General features: G+C 40.5%; 4 protein-coding genes across 12 annotated transcripts; 2 read left to right on the forward strand and 2 right to left on the reverse strand.

Annotated features, from left to right (window-relative positions):
• Positions 1-234: 234 nt before the first annotated feature.
• On the forward strand, positions 235-3,091 carry RB195_001499 (uncharacterized protein; the record flags this gene model as incomplete). Its single annotated transcript, XM_013452578.1, has 5 exons — positions 235-283; positions 351-443; positions 1,940-2,112; positions 2,693-2,766; positions 2,878-3,091. The coding sequence occupies 5 exons, from the start codon at positions 235-237 to the stop codon at positions 3,089-3,091; spliced, it is 603 nt and encodes a 200-aa protein (XP_013308032.1).
• A 395-nt stretch (positions 3,092-3,486) lies between these two features.
• On the reverse strand, positions 3,487-9,938 carry RB195_001500 (uncharacterized protein; the record flags this gene model as incomplete). 3 transcript variants are annotated; one of them, XM_064198303.1, is made up of 15 exons in its annotated part: positions 3,487-3,499; positions 4,601-4,677; positions 4,745-4,828; positions 4,919-5,016; positions 6,778-6,873; positions 6,934-7,128; positions 7,584-7,665; positions 7,877-7,960; positions 8,027-8,127; positions 8,192-8,296; positions 8,909-8,981; positions 9,389-9,442; positions 9,526-9,638; positions 9,729-9,838; positions 9,892-9,938. In XM_064198303.1, the coding sequence occupies 15 exons, from the start codon at positions 9,936-9,938 to the stop codon at positions 3,487-3,489; spliced, it is 1,332 nt and encodes a 443-aa protein (XP_064054183.1). The 3 variants fall into 3 exon arrangements, with proteins under 3 accessions (XP_064054183.1, XP_064054182.1, XP_064054184.1); XM_064198302.1 differs by lacking the exon at positions 9,389-9,442; XM_064198301.1 differs by lacking the exon at positions 3,487-3,499 and adding an exon at positions 8,728-8,850 and having other exon boundaries at positions 4,597-4,677; positions 6,778-7,497.
• Positions 9,939-11,040: 1,102 nt separating this feature from the next.
• Positions 11,041-13,889, forward strand: RB195_001501 (uncharacterized protein; the record flags this gene model as incomplete). Of its 3 annotated transcripts, none has more annotated exons than XM_064198304.1 (11): positions 11,041-11,057; positions 11,126-11,316; positions 11,456-11,621; positions 11,685-11,892; positions 11,977-12,125; positions 12,178-12,370; positions 12,427-12,612; positions 12,672-12,801; positions 12,861-13,060; positions 13,112-13,342; positions 13,393-13,635. In XM_064198304.1, 11 exons carry the CDS (start codon positions 11,041-11,043, stop codon positions 13,633-13,635), a joined length of 1,914 nt encoding a protein of 637 aa, XP_064054185.1. The 3 variants fall into 3 exon arrangements, with proteins under 3 accessions (XP_064054185.1, XP_064054186.1, XP_064054187.1); XM_064198306.1 differs by lacking the exon at positions 11,041-11,057 and adding an exon at positions 13,774-13,889 and having other exon boundaries at positions 11,157-11,316; positions 13,451-13,613; XM_064198305.1 differs by lacking the exon at positions 11,041-11,057 and having other exon boundaries at positions 11,157-11,316.
• Positions 13,890-14,432: 543 nt separating this feature from the next.
• On the reverse strand, positions 14,433-23,971 carry RB195_001502 (uncharacterized protein; the record flags this gene model as incomplete). 5 transcript variants are annotated; one of them, XM_064198311.1, is made up of 15 exons in its annotated part: positions 14,585-14,707; positions 16,887-16,987; positions 17,047-17,161; positions 17,218-17,270; positions 17,336-17,445; positions 17,575-17,631; positions 19,319-19,350; positions 20,392-20,412; positions 21,490-21,663; positions 21,745-21,846; positions 21,921-22,027; positions 22,733-22,858; positions 23,347-23,489; positions 23,741-23,864; positions 23,956-23,971. In XM_064198311.1, 15 exons carry the CDS (start codon positions 23,969-23,971, stop codon positions 14,585-14,587), a joined length of 1,404 nt encoding a protein of 467 aa, XP_064054190.1. The 5 variants fall into 5 exon arrangements, with proteins under 5 accessions (XP_064054188.1, XP_064054189.1, XP_064054190.1 ...); XM_064198310.1 differs by lacking the exon at positions 16,887-16,987 and having other exon boundaries at positions 14,433-14,638; XM_064198308.1 differs by lacking the exons at positions 14,585-14,707; positions 16,887-16,987; positions 17,047-17,161; ... (2 more) ...; positions 17,575-17,631; positions 19,319-19,350 and having other exon boundaries at positions 20,380-20,412.
• Between the last annotated feature and the right edge of the window lie 401 nt (positions 23,972-24,372).

The raw sequence follows: 24,372 nt of genomic DNA on the forward strand, positions 1-24,372 counted from the left end.
ATTCTGATTCGCATTCATGGGCTGCTAAGTATTTTTGACTGGGCCTGAATTAGTTTCGCTGCTCACCACTTAGTAGGGAGTTTCACTTTATTATAACTTTCTTTTCCTCACTGACTCCAAGTATGATAGCATTAAGAGAAGAAAACTCGCCATCAAATTTGATTAGGTCGTGTGGTGTCAGTTTAACCGTGCGCTGCGGTCCTATCCTAATGAAAAAGTTGTTTTTATTAATCGATGTCGACTGCAACATCACAAATTTTAACAAATGGAGGATATTCGAGAGGTATATTAATTCCTAAGAATAAAGTCCTGCAAATTTTGAATAAGCTATTAAAAGCTTGTAATTCTAGGACACCGTATCTCCAGGAAACCTAGCCGTAGTGCCATCCAATCGACTGTGGAACTTGCGCACCTCGCACACAAACAAATTTTTACAACACAAAGTAAGTGTGAGGAAATCCTTTGGAAATTTTTCAGAACGATAAAATAACAAACTCAAGTCAATATGTGGTTCAATAAGGATGCCTCTGAAGGTCTGTCAGGAACTGCGTACGTTGCACCGTTCGTTCACCGGAACACGTTGTAAAATGAACTGTACACTCTGTAGAAGTAAAACAACATGAATCGTCGCCACATTTCCCGAAAACCAAAGAAAGGAAATGTGGAATTCCTGACCGACTTCAACAACTGACTAGCTCATGCTAAAATTATAAATCTAGTCATTTTCGTTGCTGTTACACTTCATCGAGAGTCGAAGCGTCAATCCTTTTGCATTTACCTAAGTTGGTCCAATCACACTAAATGCAGTGTTTTGTTTGCCCATGCGTTAACGATGAACTTAAGAACTACGGGTTGAAATTGTCAACGCTCGAACATCCAAGGTCTTACATCTTCGTAAACCTTAACTTATTATTGGAAAGGTGAAAAAGTTGAACAAGTGGGTGACACATGAGCGAGTTCCACAGAAATCGCCGTTTTGAGATCTGCTGAACGCTTTTATTACTCAACAAGAACAATCCATTTCTCGATCGTGTTGTTACGTGCGATGAGAAATGGACCCCTTACGACAACAGGACGCGTCCTGTTCAATACGAGGACGAGGATGAATCTTCCAAGCACTTCCCGAAGCCGAAAATGCACTCAAAGAAGACCATAGTAACTGTGTGGTGGTATGCCACACGTGTAATACACTACAGCTTCGTGAAACCTAGTGAGACCATCACTGCAGAGAAGTACTGCAAAGAACTGGACAAAATGCACCGGAAACTCCATCTTCTTCTTCCGCCGTTGGTGAAGAGAAAGGGCCCAATCCCCCTACACGAAAATGCGCGGCCACACATTTCAGAAGTGAGGCTACTGAAGGTGAACGAGTTAGGCTACATGGCTCTGCTTAACTCACCATATTCGCCAGACCTTTCGCCAACTGTCTATCACTTCTCCAAGGATCTGAACAGCTGCCTAAGAAGTAAGATCTTCCAGAACCAAGGTGATGCCGAGAACGACTTCCGGAAGTTCGTGGAGTCAAAAAGCTCGGACTTTTATGCAGCAGGAATAAGCAAACCTGCGTCTTGTTGCCAAAGATGTGTGGACTGCAATGGTCCTTATTTCGATTTATAAAGTCGAATTTGAGGCGAGTTCTACAGTTTCGAAGTGAATCTTTAGAAACGTGGATTATTTTTGCACCAGCCTAATACCAAGCATCACATATTCGGATCAAAAGGACATGAAGCCTAGTGCAGCCACGCGGTGAATCCAGCGGTTGCGGCCGAGGTGAGACCACCGTTGGCTAGACCGTGACTGCACAGATGAGGTGACCTAGCAAATGTCCCGTCTCGATTGTGGCCGCTGGCTCCACTATGCCGCTTCGAGCGCAGCCACTCACAGAGCTGCACTAGCTTCAGGTCGTTCTGACCCGATAACACAGTTCCACTTATTTCAGTGACATCTAACATTGCGGTCGTACTCTTTGCGATGTTCTACGTAGTGATGGGTGTCATTGGATTTCTGAACTTTGATAACTGTCCAGTGAGGGACGAGATTCCCGTTTGGATGATTGTTGCTTCGCTCACTTCACTGGTCAATATAGCCAGCCATTTCTACAAAGTATATAAGGTAATCAGTTTCAGTAAAAGGTACTTATTTCCCGTTCAAGTGCTTCGTACATCTATACTTCAGATACTGTATTAGAACACATTTTAAGAAGAATAAGGAGATTAGCGAGGGCGAAATCTCTTTTTTCTCTTGTCTTACCACAGCTCTAATTCGTCAGTCGTACATGAATTTCCTGTTGATTTTCCTTGAGCAAAAAAGCTTGAATCAATAACTAGTAGTGTATTAATTCCCACTTTGAATAATAGAAGTTTAAAAAAGTCCTACAGAAACATTGTGGGCAGTGCGGTTTTATAAAATTGTCCAATCAAATCCAGCTGACTCATTGGAAATTACAGTCTCATTAGCGGGATATAATGGTAAGTAAACGTTATCGTTCACCGAACACTGAGTGTTTAGAGAATTTGTCAAAAGAATCACATGTCCAATTACTCACTGTAGTCGTAGGAAAAACACATTTGAAGGGTGACATGCTTATTTACGACCTTACAAATACGCCACCATCGGTTATCAACTTGTTGAACAATTGCTAAATAGCTACATTTACAGAACAGGTTAATTTCTCTGACAAAAGTGATTTTAGGAATCGCGGGAGCAATCGTATCCACTTTACGTTCGTGTGATCGATGGAATAATCTTGGTTTTCAGACCTGTATGGTATGGTTTCCCTTCTCTAGATTTTTTTTTGTGGATCACTTGGAAATACGCGAGATTAGCGAACAGTTGGTTCCCACATTGAATCTGGGTTTATTGCTTGAATATTTCCAGGTTTATTGCTGGTTGTGTTTGGGTCTATACAGCCTACGAATACGTCACTTTTGATACTTCCGGCAAGGAGAGCTACTGTGATCAGCTCACGTACAGTACTGCGCTGGTTTTCTCAACAATCTTCTTTGTGATTATTCTTTTTATTCTTGCTTGTCTTTGTTGTGCCTGCTGTTATGTCATTTTCCATGAGCCGGATGCAGATGATCATCCGTAATTATTATGACTGCTATCGATTAAGTGAACAACGGTGGCACGTAAAAGATGTCTGCTTGAGTCGGGCGATGCACGATTTGCTATGGGTACCATTAGGTTGAAGCATTGAAAATTTCAAATCTACCAACTGTCTTTGTTTCATTAGATGAAAAAAAAACAACGTGTCATTGGTGTTATTATTATTGTGATTATTAAAGGATAAAGGCCAAGCTCTATGGCGTGTTAATCCGCTTGGGGTGCACCATTTGACTGCAAATCGGGATTGTTGGGATTTTATGGATGCGTGGTCGCCTAAACAATGGCTTGCGGTGGCTAGCCGGTGAATATCAAATCAGTGTTTTCATCCTGCCTGACAAGTCTGGTATCAATTCATCGATCCCGAAGATTGTTTCGACTTCAGCACAATCTTCTAAAAAACCACTTGTGAGTGGACTGGAAGGATTTGGTCGCAAAAAAGAAAAAAAGAAAAAGAAAAAAAGACCGCTACCTAATCACGGCGAACGATTGTGAACAACAACTCAAACAAAAGAGAAATTCGTCAATATTTTTGTAACTACACCACAAAAAAATTCCTGCATTATTTTACTACAGATCGTAAGTTGATGATAGGGAATGTAAAATATCCTCACAACACAGGGAATGCGAAAGTATACACAAAAAAAAAGAAGAATCACGTTTCAACACTCTGACCAATTTCATTTACTTAATTAAACGCCTACTCAAAATTGTATTACATATTTGTATTTGTATTTGTTCTATACGTGTCTGCTAAACATAAATGACGGTTCCACGTAAAAGCTACCTAATCACGGCGAACGATTGTGAACAACAACTCAAACAAAAGAGAAATTCGTCAATATTTTTGTAACTACACCACAAAAAAATTCCTGCATTATTTTACTACAGATCGTAAGTTGATGATAGGGAATGTAAAATATCCTCACAACACAGGGAATACGAAAGTATACACAACGCACATAAGAGACAGGCAAATCTGCAATTTAAGGCTGTAGGTATTGGTACTTGTGCGGACAAGAGTGACAGTGACACGATTTTTGCGTTCCCCCTGAGGTCCTGTTTCAAGCGAAGAGCGCGCCGCAGTAGTCATACCCAACACATGTTTCTGCGCATACACCACTATTTAGAAGACTAACATATATTATTACTCTGATGTGAACTACTATCAACAGAATAGCGTAAAGAATAACGAAGAAAGAATAAGAGAATGAAATGAAGAGATGGGGTAGAAGGGTCCAATATACGTGTTTCTATGGAAGAATCGGAACGAATCTGCTGAGGAAAACCTACAAACACCTACCACAGTTTCGTTAGGGGATTCATCCATTTGGACAAATTCAATAAAGTGGGTGAGGTAAAATAATTGGAAAATATACTATGGCTGCCAAAAAGGAACCAGCCAAGTCAGCAAATACTGGTGGAAAAATCTTATGAAATGAGTGTTGTTAGGGGTACAAGCGCTCTACATATTCCTAGAAGTATCCAAAATCACTTGACAGCAGCCAGTATCTGGCTCTTCCACAATCCAAAATCATCTTCTGTTGCTTTTGGAAGACCACTTGTGAGCATCTAAAAAGAAAACAACACAAAATTCGGGACCTTTATGAATGAACGAAAATGATGGAGATGAGATTACCTTGCTACAATGTTTCTGAGAAACAAAATGCGCTAAGAAGGTCGTAGGACCATCGGTCCTAACAGAACATAAGGTGCAGAAGTTCTGAAAAGAACTTCCGTAACACTTAAAAAAACGCTTGTGTTAATTTCAAACAAACAGTAGGTACAGAATGACTCAAAAACACGAACTCACATTCGACATTCTATCTTTAAATATCTTAACGAACTTCTGTGTGTCAATCTTTACTGCAAGTGCACGAAGCTCTTCCATTCTTGTGGCAAACTCTTTATCTTAAATAGGAATCATGAAAATGTTTAGTGATCTTGTGATGTTCACATAATGTGCGCATCTGTAGTTAAAACGGCATGAAGCATGGTGCAAGCGACTACGCTAAAAGCGCTGGAGACAGCGGTTGGGATCTAGGTGGAATTATCGCGAACTGTAGCGATGGGTGGTGCTAGCAAGGGTTCTCCCACGGTCCTAACCGCTACGGTCTACCACGCCGCTTCGAACGCAGTCGCTTACGCAACCATATAAACTCATAATTTCGTTCATAATATGTATTCCTTTTCAGGATTTTCGAATCCTAAGTTTGCACCAATTTGGACGGAGCTTTGCATGAGTATCGATTTTGACTAACTTGGAATTAAAGGCATCACTCCGCGAATCTGAGGTGGTGCTGATTTTAGGTGGAGTATTCGTATACGGGATAATAGATTATGAGGGCGGGGAGGTGATTCCGTCCATTTCTTCCTAGTTGCCGTAAAAAATGGCCAGGAAGATACGGCTTTGGGCGTTCTGGCGCACTATTTTCTAAAAGGAGTTCGACCCGAGTGCGCCAGCCTTGTGCACATGTCTTTCGTGTCACATCTTCCGGGCCGTTTTTTACGACAATTAGGAAAAAATGGACGGAATCACCCCTTCCTTCATAATCTACTATCCCGTATACGAATACTCCACCTCAAATCCGTACCACCTCAGATTCGTGGGGTGATGCCTATAAGGGAAAACTTCATGAGATTTAAGGCAGAATGCCACGAATCTGACGTGGTACGGATTTGCCATGGGAAGTTTTTATACAGAGTCCTAGATTGTGGAAAACCAGATGGTTCCGGTCATCTCTCCGCAGTAGCTGTAAAAAAAGCAGAAAGCCGCCATTTTTTTTTACGACGGGTTGCATTGCAACACGCCACTTTTGGACACGCGCCGCATCAACGAGCGAGCCTTTGAGGATTAATACGGTCTCCATACTAGCCTATTCAAGTTAAACTAATGAATAGACGCAGATAGACTAATGAATGCGGGGAACGGAACGTACAAAAACGGAATGTACATAGAGGCGCGTTCTAACAACCTCGTAGGAGTCAAAGCGATTTCCATCCCGTTTCTTACGACGATCACAGAAAGATGAGCGGAACCAACAAGATGGTTTACTGCAATCTAGCACCCCGTATAGAAGTTTTCTATAAGAAATCCATACCAAATTTGATTCACGGCATGCTGCCTTTAGATAAGCAACATATAACGAAGTTTGACGATGTTATAACGTTTGTGTTTTAGATTTCGGGCACAAGCTTTGGGACTCGGAATTCCCTTTGATCGTCCTGAAAAATAGTGTGGGAAACGGCCTTATTTCCTACGAGGTACCTTAGAACGTGCAGCCCCTATACATGCCCTGCGTTCACGATCGTGCTGTCGACAACTGATGAGTTTTCTTCGGCACCCTAATCAAGGAAACTAATGAATAAGCTATTGAGGTAACCAGATCGCTTACAAGAAAGACGCCTTCTGACGTAGGAACTAAGATCGTTTCCCACCAGGATCGGGGGAATCGAGTATGGTCACGCTCATGCTCGTAATTTGGAACCCGAATTCGGTGTGGTGTGGTGCAAAGATTGCAAAGTCGTCAATTTTGTGATGTGCTGCCTTTAAAGGCTTTGGTTTAGGTTATTTACTGAAACTTGAAAACATCGATATCTAATGGAAGACAAAAGAACTTGTTACAAATTAGATTCCAGTGAAATCTGTACATAAAAATAATTGCAACGCACCAGTAAGTGCACGAGACGAAGTAGTTCCAATTGGTTGCATCAATTTGGTAAATGAAGCATCTCCTGATTTCAAGTCTTCTTTTGCAGCCGAAGGAGCTTGCGAAAATATCGATAGGTATGGATTCTTTTGAGGATTCTGGTCTGTTTTCACACTACCTGTTGGTACAGCAGATGCTTTAGAGGCAGTTGATATTACAAATCCTTTCGAGGTAACATTCGAAAGGTTAGTAGTTCTTGACGAAGTTGGTGCCGACCCCGCTTTAGAAGAATTTGCAGCTACTGATGACGTGATTGTCTTTGTCGTCACAGGCTTAGCAAGGGACGGAGTACTACTAACCTTTGTCGATGCGGCTAAAATTTGAAAGGCTCTACAAAAGTACTTCATATCTAGAAAAAACAAAGTTCTCGGAAATCCAGAATTATAGGTACGACGAGATGTGGGGACCATTTGCAACATCAGCGTAGGTTTGTGCTTTGCATGGCACAATATTTGGTCACCCCTCGGATCACATTTAACCTCACTACAGATTCCGAGTTGAATTGTAGTAACAGGCAGTGTGGCTGGACCAAATGCGTACTCTTTGAGATCCTCACAAATGAAGTAAAGACAACTGAACGGAAGGAACAGCACAAATAACCAAAATCCACATTTCAAGAAGTTTGTATCAATTATTTCTGCTTCAATACTACTGTTGAGCATCTTAGAAAATATGGCAAAGCCTCGAAACTTACAGATTTTAAAACATACCTACTACCGAAAAATACATAGCATAGTTAACAATTTTTAAGGAGTTTTCTAACTGCACCTGTAGATGAACTGACAATCACTTGCAATCGCTTCTTATAATCATCGAACTCTGTGCCCAGTATCTGACATTCATTCTCCACCTAAACAGAATTAATTTCTATAAAATTCATCGACTTGAAAAAAAAATAGCAAAACTATACAATTATAAGACCGCCAGGAATTCAGAAACATGAGGTGTCGAAGTGAGCAAATTAATTGGAATGACATATGCGATGGAAGTTTGTTGAGAATTTGCCTTTCGGAAACCTACGGTCACTCTAAGTTGAATTATTTTGAAATGATATGATTAACCTTCTTCTGATGATCTTCAACTGTTAGATGTCTCAGAACATCACTTGGTGCTGCTAAGCGTACACAACATAATTTGCACACAGCCTGAAAATCAAAAGTTAACTATTTCTAACAAGGATGAGTTCTCAAATACTGTTTCCGGGTACATACTCCGCAAAGATCTTGGTTCTCCTTAACTTTGTCGAACTTGGTTAGGTCAGCCCTTCTGAATTGGCTACGTAGATCAAGAAACTGCTGCTGAATCCAAATCTCTAAACAGAATATGAGCAGAGAGAGTGATATCATTACACGTGGGATCATGAGAGTGGAACTAACTCTTCTTCGTTCTTGGATATTTTTTGTCGGGAGGCGCTAGAAGAGGCCAAGACCTAGCCTTCTTAGCCTCAGCTAGAGTAACATTAAGTTCCTTTACCGTTTCACCTAAAGAAATGCACGTGACATTAAATAAATTGAAGAAACGGAAACATTAACGACAATAGAACCCGAGATTAGATCGCGTGCATTCCCGCATATGCAACAACACATGATTACCTAGTAATCTTATCGATGCAAAGATGTGTCGAAAAATATGAGAAAGCTACCAGGAAGCAGGAAGGAAGAGTTGGTACAAAAATACTACCAACGAGGATAATAAGAGCGACAAGCATCGTAAACGAGAGATCAATAGTAACAGTTTAATACTGTGTTCGGAATTAGAAATCGCGTGGTCCTCAATGTGTTAAAAAAATGTGTGCACAGTATCCAGTGATAGTAGAAGTTGGCATACTAAGGAACAAAAAGAGCAATCTGTTGTCTTGTCGAAATATTCAAGTAAAATGCTAACTGTAAATTACAAATCCAACACGCTGAACCTTGAAGTGCTTCTTGCTTTACACTAACGTCAGGTCTCTGTGCTTCACTCGTCCTTACCTCAGAGACAAACTTTTCAGAAGATGACTTGTGAGTTGTAGCTACTTTTTGATCTCCTTGTGACGCTATAGTACTCGAAAGGATAAGAAAAGACACGATTTCTTAAAGAGATAAATTTTAGACCTGCAGAACTGTTTGCTGGCATTACGTCGGAGTTCGTAACAGACGACGACTCGGCTGCTTCTGCTCCCTTTGGCTGAATATTCACTTTAAATGTAGAGTAAAATGTTGAAATATCGTTTTTAATGTACCATTATCTTATTTTATCTCCCATAAAAATAAATATAAATATAATAAAAATGTCTATCAACAGTCAATCCTGAAACGAAAGTGGAACTAAACAACTGAAGAAAACGATAGGAACACTTTACTAAAGGAAGTCTCGCGTGATATAACGATTAAAATCACTTATTCATATGTTGATATGGTAGTTTTCAGGCATAGACAGGTCAAAACGATACGAAGCACGCTGAAGTTGCGTGAGCGGCTTCGCTACAAGGTGGAGATAACGGTTAGAATCGAAGAGGGACAATTGCGAACTGCAGCGGTGAAAAGTGTTAACACGGGTCCTCGCTAGATTCTATCCGCTACACTCTACCGCACCGCCTCAAGCGCGGTCGCTCGTACAACTGCATCGTACTTCATGTCGTTTTGAGCCTATAACACAGTAAGAATGGATGACTAACCACGCATTAGTTCGTAGTGTTTTGTTCAAAATATAAATATTCTAAAGATTATACCTTAATAGTGACACCTGGTGGAAATTCTACAAAGCCTCGGTGGATGATCGGTTGTACAGGTAGGCAGGCGAAAGTGAATGGTGTTTTTTCACCATTTATTATGCACAACTCTCCTTAAAACAATCAGAAATGCCCAAGTATCCTCATTTATACAGCAAATATGGCTTTAGAAAAACTGAAAGCATGTAGAACTCACCACCTACCTACTGTTGTTTTTTCAGCAAGATGTCCTCGATGAACAAATACCTCGAGATCGGCGTGGAAAAAACCTCTACCGAACCATTTTCGCATTTCTTTGGCAGTAAAAGGACCTCTGAAATTATGCAAAGGCGTTATTTGTCTCTTATTTAACAGAAGACATATTACCTGAAGTTTCCTTTAGCATCGAGGTAGCTAAATTCCCAGTCAACCATCTCACTACGAACACCCTGCAAATCTAATGTTGCTTAGATCTATCTTGTAAGATTATAAATGCACATATATGTTCAGCTATTTGTACTCTGAATCGTTGTACAGCAGTAGACTGCATAACGTCCAATTCCCAGTCTGTCAGTAATAAAATTTTGTATTTCCCGATATGGAATCAAGATCTACAATTGGAAAAAACAAAATATTAGAAGAAAACTTCTCAAATGCAATTTTCTCGATTGAATGAAGCCAACAGGTGACATAACCTACAAATAGGCGACGCATGATGCACAAAAAAAATCAAAGAAGACATCAGGTTTCAATGCTGTTGATATGGCAACCAAATCCACTAGTATAATTATGGAATCTTTCCAAATTCGCAATTTGGCACACCACAACGCCAAACTATTTACTTCGTATGCGACTGACAAATCTAATATAACACGATAGATTATAGAAAGCGTCTGTGGCGCAAGTGGATGGCGTGAAATATAATGCCGTGTGTGCAACTACACAAATTGCACACGGACTTACGACATGATAAAATAATATTTTCTGATTTTGATTTCTACCTCTTTCATATCTTCCTCTGCTTGTCAGGTGGGTACTAGTTTTCGACATTTCTTCTCACGCTCATTTGTCAATTCCATTGTTTTTCTTCTTCTTTACTTTTCTTTTCACATCTCCCGCTGTACCTTCTGCCATCCTTTGTTGTCGCATGTATATGATCGTGCGAACCATTGGATGCTCTGGAGGGGAAGCTTGATGTATGCTGTGACGTTTCCGTCTGATACCTCCTTTAAGGCACTGCCGTGCTAATAAAACCTAATTGTACTAGGAAGAATTACTAGCGCGATACTCTTCTTAATATTGTGCGTGAGCCAATAGGTGTGTCCACGCGAACGTTTGCTGACCCCTCAATAAAACGAGTATACCTTATGCCTAGCGGTGTTAAAAGAAGACCTCTTTATAACCCGTCATCTGGAGGAACAACATTGGGTCATGTAAGCCTGCAAGGAAGTCATTATCAGAGGTTGTACCTAACCAAGTTAGTCGTATAATTTTCTTTGCTCCTAATTCCAATCCAACGTACTTCCAATCTACACAATGGATATGACTCGCAAGTAAGTTATTTTTTCTTCTTTCACTTTGTCATCTCTTTTGTGTACTAGAGGGATTGTTGTGATTCTAGTATTGCCATGAATGAATGCCCGGTCTGTGGCATGGCTAAAAATAGAATGGAGAGGCACCTTGTTGATGTCCATGGATATTCGCAAGCCCAAATTTCGGAATTCAAGGCTCAGAAGAAGAGCCGGAGAATTGCTGTATCGGGGAAGCCTATTTATAACTGCGAATTCTGTGATGCGACATTCAACAGCATCAGTGGGCTGTGCCGTCATAAAGGAACAAAACATGCCGAATATTCACCTCGACTTATCACGTGCCCCATATGCATGGATTCGTGCTGGGTAAATAATATCAGGAGAAAATTACTGCGTTGCAGCTTACAAGATACATTTAGTCGTCATAAATCCAACGCAGAAAGAGTGGCTCCGAAAGTATGGACAGAGGGCATTATGTGTGGATGATACGTTCAACCTAACGTCTTATTCGCTAAGATTAGCCACTGTAATTGTCGCGGATGAATGGGATAGAGCTCTTCCAGCTGCGTACCTCCTCTCCTATAGGTGATTTATTCTAAGCATATTGTGGGTTCATAGTGTAATATCTTCTACAACTTTATTTGACAGGATGACTGATATGGAAGTTGGGTTGATGTTTGAGCACGTGAAGAAGTTGCTCCCCTCATTTCACACGGATAACTTCATAACGGACGATACCAACACATTTTGGAATGGTTTCAGTAAAGTGTTTCCATCGTCGTGGACTAAACGGCTGTTATGCCTATGGCACGTACAGCAAACCATAAAGAGGAATGCTAATGCGAAACTTGTTAACGTAAGTAACCTTCGTCAGACTCCAATTGCTTGTAGCTGGAATGGCCTGGAACTAGCCGGAAGGACTAGAATACTGCTCTTTCAGCGTGACCTCAGCGAACCATTCCTCAGGAAAATGCGAGACATCTGTCTTGTTCGCGAAAGAAGTGTCTTCGTAACACAGTACACATCTATGTTGAAGTATCTTCGTGAGAATGATGAAAGCACGCTTGCGTCATACATGGAAAACACATGGTACGTTATCATTCAAACTGAAATATCAATCAAGCGCTGAATTCATTCACAGGAGCAATAGAGTGGACCAATGGGCAGCCTTCGGGCGGCTAGGATCCTGTGTCAGTACTTCTATGCTCTGTGAGCGTTTCCATAAAAAACTCAAGCATGAGATGTTGGAAGGGAAAGCGAACGTGAGGATAGACAGACTCCTCCAACTACTCATTGCCCTTACGACCGAGCTGGAAGAGGACCGGGAGATTATGGTTGGAATCTCAAACAAGACATTCCTGTTCGATAAATTTCACTCTAGGTTATTTAGAAGGAGAGAGGACTGGAGGAAGGAAGATACAGGCTCCAGCAACATCACAAGGCGCACACATCGGCTGTCAACAAATATTGTGGGCAGCAGCAACTTGTCACTGTTGTTGGTCCTGGAACTTGGGAAGTGAAGGAGAACAGTAACTCATATCGCGTGGAGGAATACTATTGCCCATGCGACAAGGATGTAAGGTTTTGAGAACATACTTCAATGTTTAAGGGTTACATGTCGGTAATTGTTTCCAGTTCAACAATCATTGCCGAAGAGAAGGGTGTGGTGCATGCCCTTATGCGTTTGCTTGCACTTGTCCTATGGATGTGAAAAGTGGAATAAGTTGTGTGCATGTTCATGCAACTCTGATGTACGCAAAGTCAGGTAAATCTAGCAGCCTATTAATCTTCGTAAACTTTTGATCTGACTTTGTACGTCGCTAGGACGCCGTTCGCATCGAGACGACGTTTCCTCGGTATTTGATGGAGAAGTTGAAAACGAGCATAATGGACCGTACAGCAGCGATGGAGACGAAGAGATGATGGAAGTAGTGGTCGTGGATGATGTGGAAAACGAGTCGGTCGCAAGAAATTCGACAGATGTAGAGGACCGCCACAAGGATATGTTTCAAAGGATGGAAATGGTTCTTATAGTTAATTTACGCATTTGTCATGAACCAAAAATATACGTTTAGATGTATGCATCAGCTCGTGAAAGTATGCTTAAAGTGATGAGAGAACCAACGGAAGGCACGGGAATGGAGATAGAGCAGGTGCTGCAGCAAATGGACGAACTAACCAAGAGGTTAGGCTTGTTGGCAGAGAATGTTGGAAGGAACGGAGATACCGCTCGCCTTGCTCGCCGTCATGACGTACCTCCGGTCGGCTGCCCTCAAGCGCTGACTCCGATAAGGAAACAACATAAGGTCTGAAACTAATCATATGTAAGAAGAAATTCTCTAAAATATTTCTTTAGCGTGCCCACTTACGCAAAGCAGAACAGGCTAAGCGAAAGCCAGTCCTGGACATTCCAGACTGTGCGCAGGACGAGAGGGACGCGTGTGCTGTATGCCTTCGGATGCAGCCTATCACTGGTAGCACAAACCATCGAATATGCTGGATTCAATGTCCAACATGCCAAGACTGGATGCATGCCGACTGTATCAGCAACAACGTGTGCCCTCGTGACGGAGCAGAGTTGCGGAGAAGTGATGTGTAGCATTAGAAAAATGTATCTCTACTTATTTAATGTGCCAATTCTGTTGATCAAAGTTAAATGTGTACAAACTGAATAAATAGGAATTATTTATGAGTATGATGTGGTAACAAAACCTAGGCCTTGAGGCTTCCCCTCTAGAGCATCCAATGGTTCGCACGATCATATACATGCGACAACAAAGGATGGCAGAGGGTACAGCGGGAGATGTGAAAAGAAAAGTAAAGAAGAAGAAAAACAATGGAATTGACAAATGAGCGTGAGAAGAAATGTCGAAAACTAGTACCCACCTGACAAGCAGAGGAAGATATGAAAGAGGTAGAAATCAAAATCAGAAAATATTATTTTATCATGTCGTAAGTCCGTGTGCAATTTGTGTAGTTGCACACACGGCATTATATTTCACGCCATCCACTTGCGCCACAGACGCTTTCTATAAGCTTGTATATAACGCGAGCAGTGTATGTTGATTCTTATAAAACCACACTTAGCCAACAAATAGAATCAGCGTATCTTTCTTTAGTAATTTTCTGTACTGTATATAATAATGGTAGAAAACACTAAAATCACATTGAATGTCAAGAAGACTTTTTTTTTACGAAACGATTCAATTTCACAAAAAAAGCAAGCGGATTGGTAAAACTAGCAAAAACGAGCAGGTCTGTTGATAATGTGTGTGGTTCACGTGATCAAAACCCGTTATAGCCCACACATAATAATAATAGTACATTTGTAGAAAAGTATGTGATGACGCAGTCGTCACATTATACAACATTTGGAATTCCTCCTAGTTTTGGACTTCAACCTATGGCCGTCAAGCGAAGTTCTAGAAAACTGATTAACTTGTCTGTTTGCAAATGTTTTTGTCGTTGGATACATCCTCTCACAAATTGAAACTTCTGACGTGTAACTTCTGGATCACTATTTGCTCGTACTCGAGTTGTTTCCTTGTCTACTTCAATACACAGAGTTGCTCGACTTGTGGCCGAAATGTTCGATGGCGTTCCTGCAACGGACTAAGTTTGAACGACGTAGTTCTAGAAGATTCCTTGCCGAGGACAGTTGCGACGGTGAACTGGAATAATTATCATCTCTAGGTTCTAGGTTCAAGTACTTTGGCACCAAATAACCCTTTCCTCGTCCTTCTAAGGAAGAATTGTCCCAAAACATTTAATATTTAATAGTACAAGAAATGAATAGGTTTAGCGAAGATAACAGTTCCAAAGGTCAATTTAGTCACCAGGAGTCGAGTGAAACACTCGGACTCGTAGCAACTTTCTCTTCACAAAGGTGCGGGATTGCAGCGGTTTGCTGAGTGTTGTAATCACTGTCACTAACCTCTAAAACCTTTTCATCTGTTATGAAGATTTCGTTATTTCAAACGAACGAACAAAAAAAAAACAGGATAAGTGCAATAGCGACCACAAAGGTCGGTTAAACAGAAAACTAGGGTAAAATGTAGTTGGTGGAGGTATAAGATTTCTCGGATAATTAAATCATTCAGGGCCCTAAGACCTAAGCATTAGTCTTAGAATATCTATGACATGTAAGCTAATGTTACTAAGAGAATAAGGAAGTCACAGCGTCGAGAAATAAGAGCGCCACTGAGAGCCAAAGAGTCTTTACTTTCATTTGAAAAACCTCCACTATTTTTTCTATGCGAATTGTGTCCATTTACCTTCGGTGTTCTTCTCATATATTAACGTGATTTAAGTGCCGATTATACAGCAATACACATTCCTTAGCTAAGACCAAGTAAACAGTGGAATTACGTGCTGGGAAGTAATGACAGCATGAGAAAAGGAGAGTAACGTTAGGAAGAGTGAAAAACAGAAGCAGAAACAGGAACGGATCTAAGGACAGTGAGACACAAAAATGAAACAAACATGAATGAAGTAAACGAGTGGTACTTTATACCATTTGTTTACTTCATTCATGTTTGTTTCATTTGGGTACAAGGTAAATTTGTGATATGTTGCATGAATAAAAAAAAAAGAAGTTTTAACCATAACCTTTTCAGAGGAGACAAAATGAATAAATTAGACATAAAACCAAGAATAGGCACAACTTTAAAAGACAGAGAAACAAAACAAAATAATCATACCAGGCACGACAAAGGAATAATACAAAACAATAAAACAATGAAATGGTAGAAGTAGAACGTAGAAACAGAACAAGTAAGACAGAGACGATCCAAAAGATTAAATTAATTAAAATTAATTAGATTAAGAATTAAAATACAAATTAAATACGGAAATCAATGCGAGAGCAAATGGAAAAGTGAGAAGAAAACTGAACAGAGGAAGAAGAAAAGATATAAGCTATGCAGTTACTTAAAGGAATTTTTCTCAGCTGCAAGATAAAGATAGAAAAGCCTAAGTTCCAACTTCATTCCTTACTCAACTTAAAATTCGGAGATCATACTTCCTTTCTTTCTTGGATTAAGGTTTATTGTGATATTCCCCTCATTTGTTATGAGGTAAAAGTACGTGGAGAACCATAAGGCACTCATTTTCTACCTTTTTCCGAGTTTATCCCTTTGAAGCAACAAAGTAGTTACTCGGTGTACCATTTTGAATTTCGCGACGCGTTAGCATTGGTCCAAAGGGCGGAGCCTCCCGCAGCCAGATGTAAGTTTAGATACGAGTATTCAAGCTGTTGCATTCTGTATTTGGATTCGAGCCACCGCTCAAGAAGTTGATGCTTCCAACATCCAAACAATCGAAATCCGGATGCAAGAAGCGTGGTGCAAGTTAATGGAAAAGAAAGCTTCCAGATTTCGGAGAAAGGGCATTATAAGACTCCATAGCGCAAACGTTCAAGAGGATATTAAGCGAACTTGCCTGTTGCACAACGCTTTATAGAGTCCAACATCTCATACAGAATAATGCTATCTCTTCTTGTGAAAAATCTACCACTTTCACGTACCAGAAAACAAAAGAATTACTCATAATTTAATCTGACAACTGTATTAACACGAGGAACTTCACCTTATCAATATGTGGTTTGCTCAGACAATGTATAAGCATAACAATGCCACAACAGGTTGTACTGCACAATGTACATTCAGCTTTCTGACGACAAGGACGGTAAAATTATGTCAGAACAAAACATTAACCACTAATTCTGACATAGGTAAATGTGGTTCTATCTAGGAGAAGTCGAGAAATGATACATTCATAGTAGATAACACAAATTGGCCATTAAATGCAATGTAGATGCTTTCGATTAGAACGATTTCAAACAATACTTACCCAGTTTGCTCCGAAACGTTTCAAGACATCATTCGTATAATTCAAGGTATAAAGAGATCTAGCAAACTGGAATCCAGCTGAGTACTCCTCCACGTTTCCTTCTAATATGCCACAGAGATCTTCTGCTCAACACATTTATGTAAATATGTCGTAAAATCACCATTAAGCCTTGGCGTCTCAACATGTTCGAGCGCATATCCCGTTAAGAAAGGGTGGAAAGTATTCGTGGAAGGTGTTGTTGGCTTAGGGCAAACAGTGTGTTCAATTCGCACATTCTAAATGTCGAATGACAGGTTCTACGCTGAATTCTTTATTTAAAAGTAACCTCTACCGCAACTCCGTCATAAAATGGGTTTGATGTACCGTTCTTCTTCATTAACTCCCCTAAAGAGACATAAATTAATATTTACAACAGGAACTGAACGGTATTAATTAGTCGGATTGATCACCTAGTGTAGTCGGACGTCCAAATAAGCCGTAGTGCACAAATATTTTAAGAGAAGGCCGCAGATACGCTTGTAAATACCAGTAGTGCATTTGTACGTCTCCGAAAGGCCCCCTGAAAGTAGTACGTCAATGATAGGATGAATAACGCTTTACGCGTTCGAGGTTTGAGAGAGAAACAAGTAATGATTTCTATATTAGTGTAGAAGTATGCAGGAACATCGCTTTACAATAACGCACGCACCTGAGACGGTCATCTTCGTCGATGTAGCTAAACATGGGCATTTGCTCACTCAAATTTCTGAAAAAATAAGACACTGATATTCTCTATTGTGTCTGACGTGTGCAGTCAGAGAAGTACTCAATACGAGAACTACGAAACGTTTATAAGGGAGGAATGAATAAACTGGTTTCAAGGACGTTCTTCTGATTTTTTTTTTTAGTAGTGTCCCGGTCAGCTTAGGATTCGGTTCTCAAGGGTGATGTGAGTGATTTTCTCTTCTTTTTCACAATGGCTTTACAGCGTTACTTCCATAATGTTACGACCGCCAAGCGGTTATTTTTGAAGTGTTTGACCTTCTTCCACACCACTTCGAAGAATAAAAATAAAAAATAAAAATCTGAATTGGGAGATAAGAAGATAAAGTGAGAATGGAAAGAGAAGTCCCTCAAAAATCATGGATCAATATACGTTTCATGCGGAGTATAGAAGATAAATCTGGCAATACATTTTAAATTTGTCTACAAAGTATTTGACAGGGAAATTTGTACAGCAGCACACATCCCCTCAATTTTTTTCTGCTCAATAAAATTCTGGAACAAAGATTGGTAACTTAGTTGGCCTCAAAATTAATAATCAAAACATGGTATGACAGTAACCAATCTTTCACAATGATTCAATACAGTCGATTTCTTTACGGCAATACGTCCGCTTCGTTCGATAACCAAAGAGCAAACGCTGTCATCAGCGCTGGCACCAATACTTTCTGCTTCTCTTTCCTATGTGAAATCTACAACATTATTGTGGGTAAATATTTCCTTACTGCTGTACTTATACCTTTTTCTAACGGCCTAAAGTTTTCAATAGTAATTGGATTGCGCCTTAAATTGCCACAGTTTCTCAATGAGCTGTTGTTAGCAGAATCTCAGAGGTGACTACGAAATTAAGAACGTTGAAGAATGGAGAAATTTTATGCCCGAGCTCTAGAAGCAACCACATGATCAAGAACGAAATAACATACGCTTAGGCATCTACCCGCAATAAAAATTATTGATTTTGCACAAGCAGAACACAAAACAACGTTTTTCAAAGCAAGCTTCCATAAATTTCTAAACAACCTTCCAAACCAGTGTTTGTGCTATGTTTTTTCTCATGTCATTCGTGCGAGATAACCTAAAAGCCATGCTGAGACAGCTGTCGAAAAAAAAGCCGGTCCACTCATGAAACTACGAATTATACGCTATACTTCGTGCGCTTATGACACAACACAATACGAAGGTAGAGTTTTGTATTCGCGAAATTTGTTCGAATTTTCGAATAAGTCGGTAATCTCGAATTTTCGCGCACGTGAGACAAAAGAATATTTGGTACGTACCGAATACTTGAGCAACTCAGAAATTTCGTCGTTTCGATGCTAACGTTGTTCGAATATTCAAGTGGCATTCAACATGGCACACTCTTCAAATACTGAGAGATGGCTTGTTTAGTTTGCCAATAACTGAATTAAACAAAATTCAAGACCTTATAACAGCTGTTCCAAACTGTCACGAAATTCTATGTATGCAAGCGTACTACTAGCGAGAAAAGATCAAATTTGCTTGAGCGTATAGCAAGAAAAGATTGGAGACCTTCTAAACCTTGAAAGAACTTGAAATGGTACGCAAAAGTGCACAGACGCTTATTCATGTCTGCAGAGCTGGCACTCCTACGCCTACGTCATTCTCATCTTGGACACAATTTAGAGACATCAAACTTAAAAAAGACTCACTTAAATTCACTAGGATCAAAACCACCGGAAACCTAGTGGAGTTGCGATTGCGATCGAGGTGGACCCTCGCTAGCTTTTATGGGATTGTAGAGGCAAAGTTCAACCGCACTACTTCGAGCTTACGCAATTGACGCAGTCTTAATATCGTTTTGATTAGACTGTAGCAGGTACTGATAATGGAACATTTCAACAAAGAGCGAGTAGCATAAATCTAAACCTACATCCAACAAACTATCTTTACAATTTCGATTTCATTTTCTAAGAAGCACAATTGCTATTGCGAAGCGTTGATACACACTACAACTTTTCGAAGTAATCCGATGTTTCGGACTTGAACTGCTACTCAGGCTACACAAGGAGTTGCCTCGTGAGGTGACACATCTGTGCGATCATTAACATTTCGAGCTGTGGTATTTCCCTATGTCCTTGATCTTCACCAGAACCCATCTAGAAACTTTAATTACGTGGTCAACTCTTATTTCAATCTTGTGGCATGAATCCTGTTGGGTGGATATCTTCACCATGGCTCAGGAAGATATATTATTCTATGAAGAGACAATTACTATTGCATAATTGGGGATCAATACAAATCTTTCTTCTAAGCAGACTTCTCAATGTACATACATTCAAAATCACAATAGAACAGAACAGTCAAATCTTAAGATGAAAAGTGAAAAATCACAGAACTCGGTGTTATATCACGTGCTGCGCTGTCCATTGAATGCAGTGTTCACGGATTCGTAAATAGTAAACATTTAGCCTCCACTCTCACGAAATGAACCTCGCAACATGGTAAAATTTAAAGTACTCAAATGTAATGAGAAAAATTCTCAACGAAAAGTACACTTGGAACGTGAGCAAAACACCATAAACTGAGAATATATCGATTGTCGTTGAATACATAAGTATGAAATCACAGTATGTCATCCCTATGTGGCATAATCAATTCTATACACTTGAATTCTTAATGCCGCAATATTGTTACAAGGTCCATGCTTTTGATGAAAAGGCCCTAGTTGCTCGTCTATCACAAACATTTCTGCACCACGACGTCGTTAAAGTTATTGGGCAACTTCTTCACGATAGAATGTGGGCTGAAAAAAAAATTGAACTAAATCATCGACAGATAAAGGAACAGAGAAATTTAACAACGCCCGTTTGTTTACTAATTAGCAGTGTTGTTAAGTACTTTCGGTGACTTATGGCTGTCGTTCTTAACGGATGCACCCATTTTAAGAGTGAGTTGTTGCTTTTACGCACTATAAAAGAGAAGCAAAAAATAAAAATAAAAACTACCGAAGGTTAGGTTGTACGAAAGCGTTGAAAAGCTTTCAGATAGAACACAATGCTAGATACATAGTAGAGTCAAAACGACATGAAGCACGGTGGAGCTGCGTAAGCGATGCGAGAGAGCGTAACGGTTTGAATCGAGTGATGACCTCTTCCACCACCGTTCATTGCTGTAGTTCGCGATGGTCCCACTTCGACTCCAACCGCTATTTCCACCGCCTCGCTTCGAACGCAGCCGCTTGCAGTGTGCGTCGTAAGAAACAGGATGGAAATCGCTTTGGCTCCTAAGAGGTTGTTAGAACGCGCCTCTATGTACATTCCGTTTTTGTACGTTCCGTTCCCCGCATTCATTAGTCTATTCGCGTCTATTCATTAGTTTAACTTGAATAGGCTAGTATGGAGACCGTATTAATCCTCAAAGGCTCGCTCGTTGATGCGGTGCGTGTCTAAGGATGGCCTGTTGTAATGCAATCCGTCGTAAAAAAAAAACGGCCCGGAAGATGCGGCGCATGCACAAGGCTGGCGCGCTCCAATCGAACTCGTTGTAGGAAATAGCGCGCCGGAACGCCTGAAGCCGTATCTTCCGGGCTGCTTTTTACAGCAATTAGGAAGAAATGGACGGAATCACTCTTTTCTCCATAATCTACGACCCCGTAAAGGCATAACCCACCTGAAACCCGCACCAACCCAGATTCGTGGGTGATGCCTTTAAGCACGGTGCAGTTATGTAAGCGACTGCGCTCGAACGGCGCGGTAGAGCTAGCGGACAAGGATCGACGCGAGACCATCGTGAACTACAGTAATGGATGCTGTCATGCTTCATTTTGTCTTGACGCTACTACACATTTGATTATTGAACAAAAACACACGAAAACACCCACTTTACTATCATCCCTTGTTCCCTCTTCGTCCGTATCTGAGGAGGACTCGCTTGGGTCTTCGACATTGAAGGAGGATCGTGGAGGCGAAATAGGAAGAGTTTCTCGACGAGTATGCGTTCCGTTCGTGGAAGATACTGGCCTAATATTCACAACACCCGTTAGACGGGTGAAACACTGGAAAGCATGCTATCAAATGAAGTTAGATGAATCGCTAGCTATTGGAAAAAAAGCTTCAAAAGGTCGTGAACGACATACCGCATCACAAACACGAACTGGTTTCTTATTAAGAGTGTCGATTCTGTAGGTGTGTGTAGAGCATGAACCACATATTACATGACCGCATGCACGACAGTGATGCTAAAAAACATAATTTGGCAAAAAGCAAGTAAATATGCAGGACGTCGACAATTCAGCTATGAGCTACAACCCACCCTTCTCTGAACAAGATTGAACTGTGTACGTCCACACGCCATACATCGAGCTGCCTCTCCATCTGGAATCCAAACAGCTGCATGTTCCTTCGCAGGCCGCTTATTACCTAGAAACTCATCCCAGCCAAATTAGGAGCGTTATTATACTGTAGATTTACACCGAAAATACTCGTTGCAGCTAACCTGACGCGTATAGTTACTGCTTGTTCTTTAAATTATCTTAATACCTACTGTGATTTTTGCAAAAGGGTTTGAACGACAGAATAAGACTGTGTTTGTTTGAAAAATTTCAATTATACACAAGATAAGTATGTTGAAACAGGTTTAAGATAATAAGGAATAAGAAGAAACAAGTTATGTGTGGAAGATGGACCTGCAACCTTATCGCCCTTTTTCCACTTAGCACTTTGACAAGATCAGTCCACTTCGTGAGAATCGACGCGACAATTTCACTGTTGCAATTCGGTGCCGTTTAATTGAAGTATTTTGCATATGAAAACCCAGTAGGGGACATAATCATGAACATGAACATTAATCACGGGTATGGTCGCGGTGCAGTTGCGTGCGCGCACGAAACGGCACGGTGGAGACAGCAGTTGGAACCGAGTTGGAATCGTCGCAAACTGCAGCGATGGGTGGTGCCAGCAAGGGTTTCAACATGCTTCTAGCCGCGACGCTCCACCGAAGCGCCTCGAGAGAAGCCGCGTACACAATTGCGTACGTGTTTCATGTCGTTTTGACCTTGCTATATGGAGTAGTATGAAGCATGAATAGAAGAGTAAAAACAAACAAATAGACAGACAAAAATCAACCTTTCTCCAGTAAATCTGCCACGCAGCGCTCTATATGAGACATCCATTCTCTCTTTTCTGTAGGTGTTGCGGCATAGACTGCGAATGATTTCTCGGGAGTCTTAATGATCCAACCATTTTTCATCGCTGAAACGGGAGTATTTTGCAGACATTTGAGCAGGAAAGAATCATAGTGAGTCTGTGAGTCATTTTTAGAGGACGAACATGAAAAAGATGGGTGAAACTATTTGAATATCATCAAATTAGAGGTTATACTACTGTGGAACATAAGAATCTGTGAACAGACCAAGAATAAGCTTCGAAAGCCTAATTTAACTCGAGCATACACATTACGGACTGTTTGAATTGCACATCAGGTCGTCATAAATGTATGTAAAATAGCACGTATGCTTGAGAAATTTCAATGAACCGATCATAAACATGCAAATGTAATGTTGGTTTTGCTGCTATGACACATGCAAGTATCGCAATATATTCTAATGGAGTGGAAAATGTGTTTCTTTGGAAACTCACTAAAAGTGAAGATAAAATACGCAACACATTAAAAGATGTAAACGATATCCCTCAATGAAAATTGCAGGAAACATAACATATTGACCATAGACATGACCCACCTCCTTCATCATCAAGATCCTCCAGCTGAACGTTTTCCAAGGGGATTATTCGTTGTTTGTTGTAACGTTTCTTCGAAATGACAATATTCCCATAGACTAATATATCATTGAAAAGAAAAAATTGACGCTGTTTCGGCTTCTTTCTAAAACGGAACGGAAGGTAGAATTGCAGAAAACGTGAAGTGATATGTGCAGGACAAACGAGAAATGACTAGAGAAAGTTGTTGACAAAGGTGAACACAAGAGTTGGTTGCAATGGTACTGCCAATGATTTTTTTTTAGTACAACTCTTGAGAGGTTCTCCTCCACTGTTTCAAAAATAGAGGAATTGCCTAACAATCTCCACAACTAGATATAAGAAATCCTTGGTCAAGAATAATTTCTTCTTTTATACCTGCACATCTTCACTAATACTCCTTCGCCGACTAACACTCTGCCGAATAAACTAAGTGGTTTAGCCATTTTTCCAAAACATTGTTCTACATTTGCCACCCGACGAGCATTGACTTCACTGTTCACTGAAAAAAAAACCGTTTTTTTTCCTCCCCAATAACATTAGAAGTCTCTCAACTATGTATGGTACTGATAATGAGCAAAGAAAGAACAGACCAAGTCTGTCAACCATATCCCAGAGTTAGAAGCGATTCAACACGCCGCTTTATGAGCCACAGCCTTCTTCAGAAACTGAAAAAACACGAAATTCACGTCAAAGTAATCACATGAAATGAGGGCAAGAAAAAGCACCACTTTCGTTGTTCGTACTGTTCAGAACTTAACGAAAAGAAAGAACAATTGTCATAAGAACATGGAAAAGTCTAAAACTAAGAAGAAACAGAGCACAAGAAAGGAAAACACTAAGGAACTCCTTTACCCAAACGATTGAAGCCGCCAAATGAGTCATGCACTAGGCAAAAGAAGACCGGTAGTGGACTTTTCGGAGACTGTACGCATTGCTTTCGCGTATTTGCATCCAAACACATCTATTTGACGTTTATCTCGCGCGGATGGGACAACATCTGTATATCC

Source organism: Necator americanus, chromosome IV (assembly GCF_031761385.1).
Source record: "Necator americanus strain Aroian chromosome IV, whole genome shotgun sequence".
Taxonomy (NCBI): domain Eukaryota; kingdom Metazoa; phylum Nematoda; class Chromadorea; order Rhabditida; family Ancylostomatidae; genus Necator; species Necator americanus.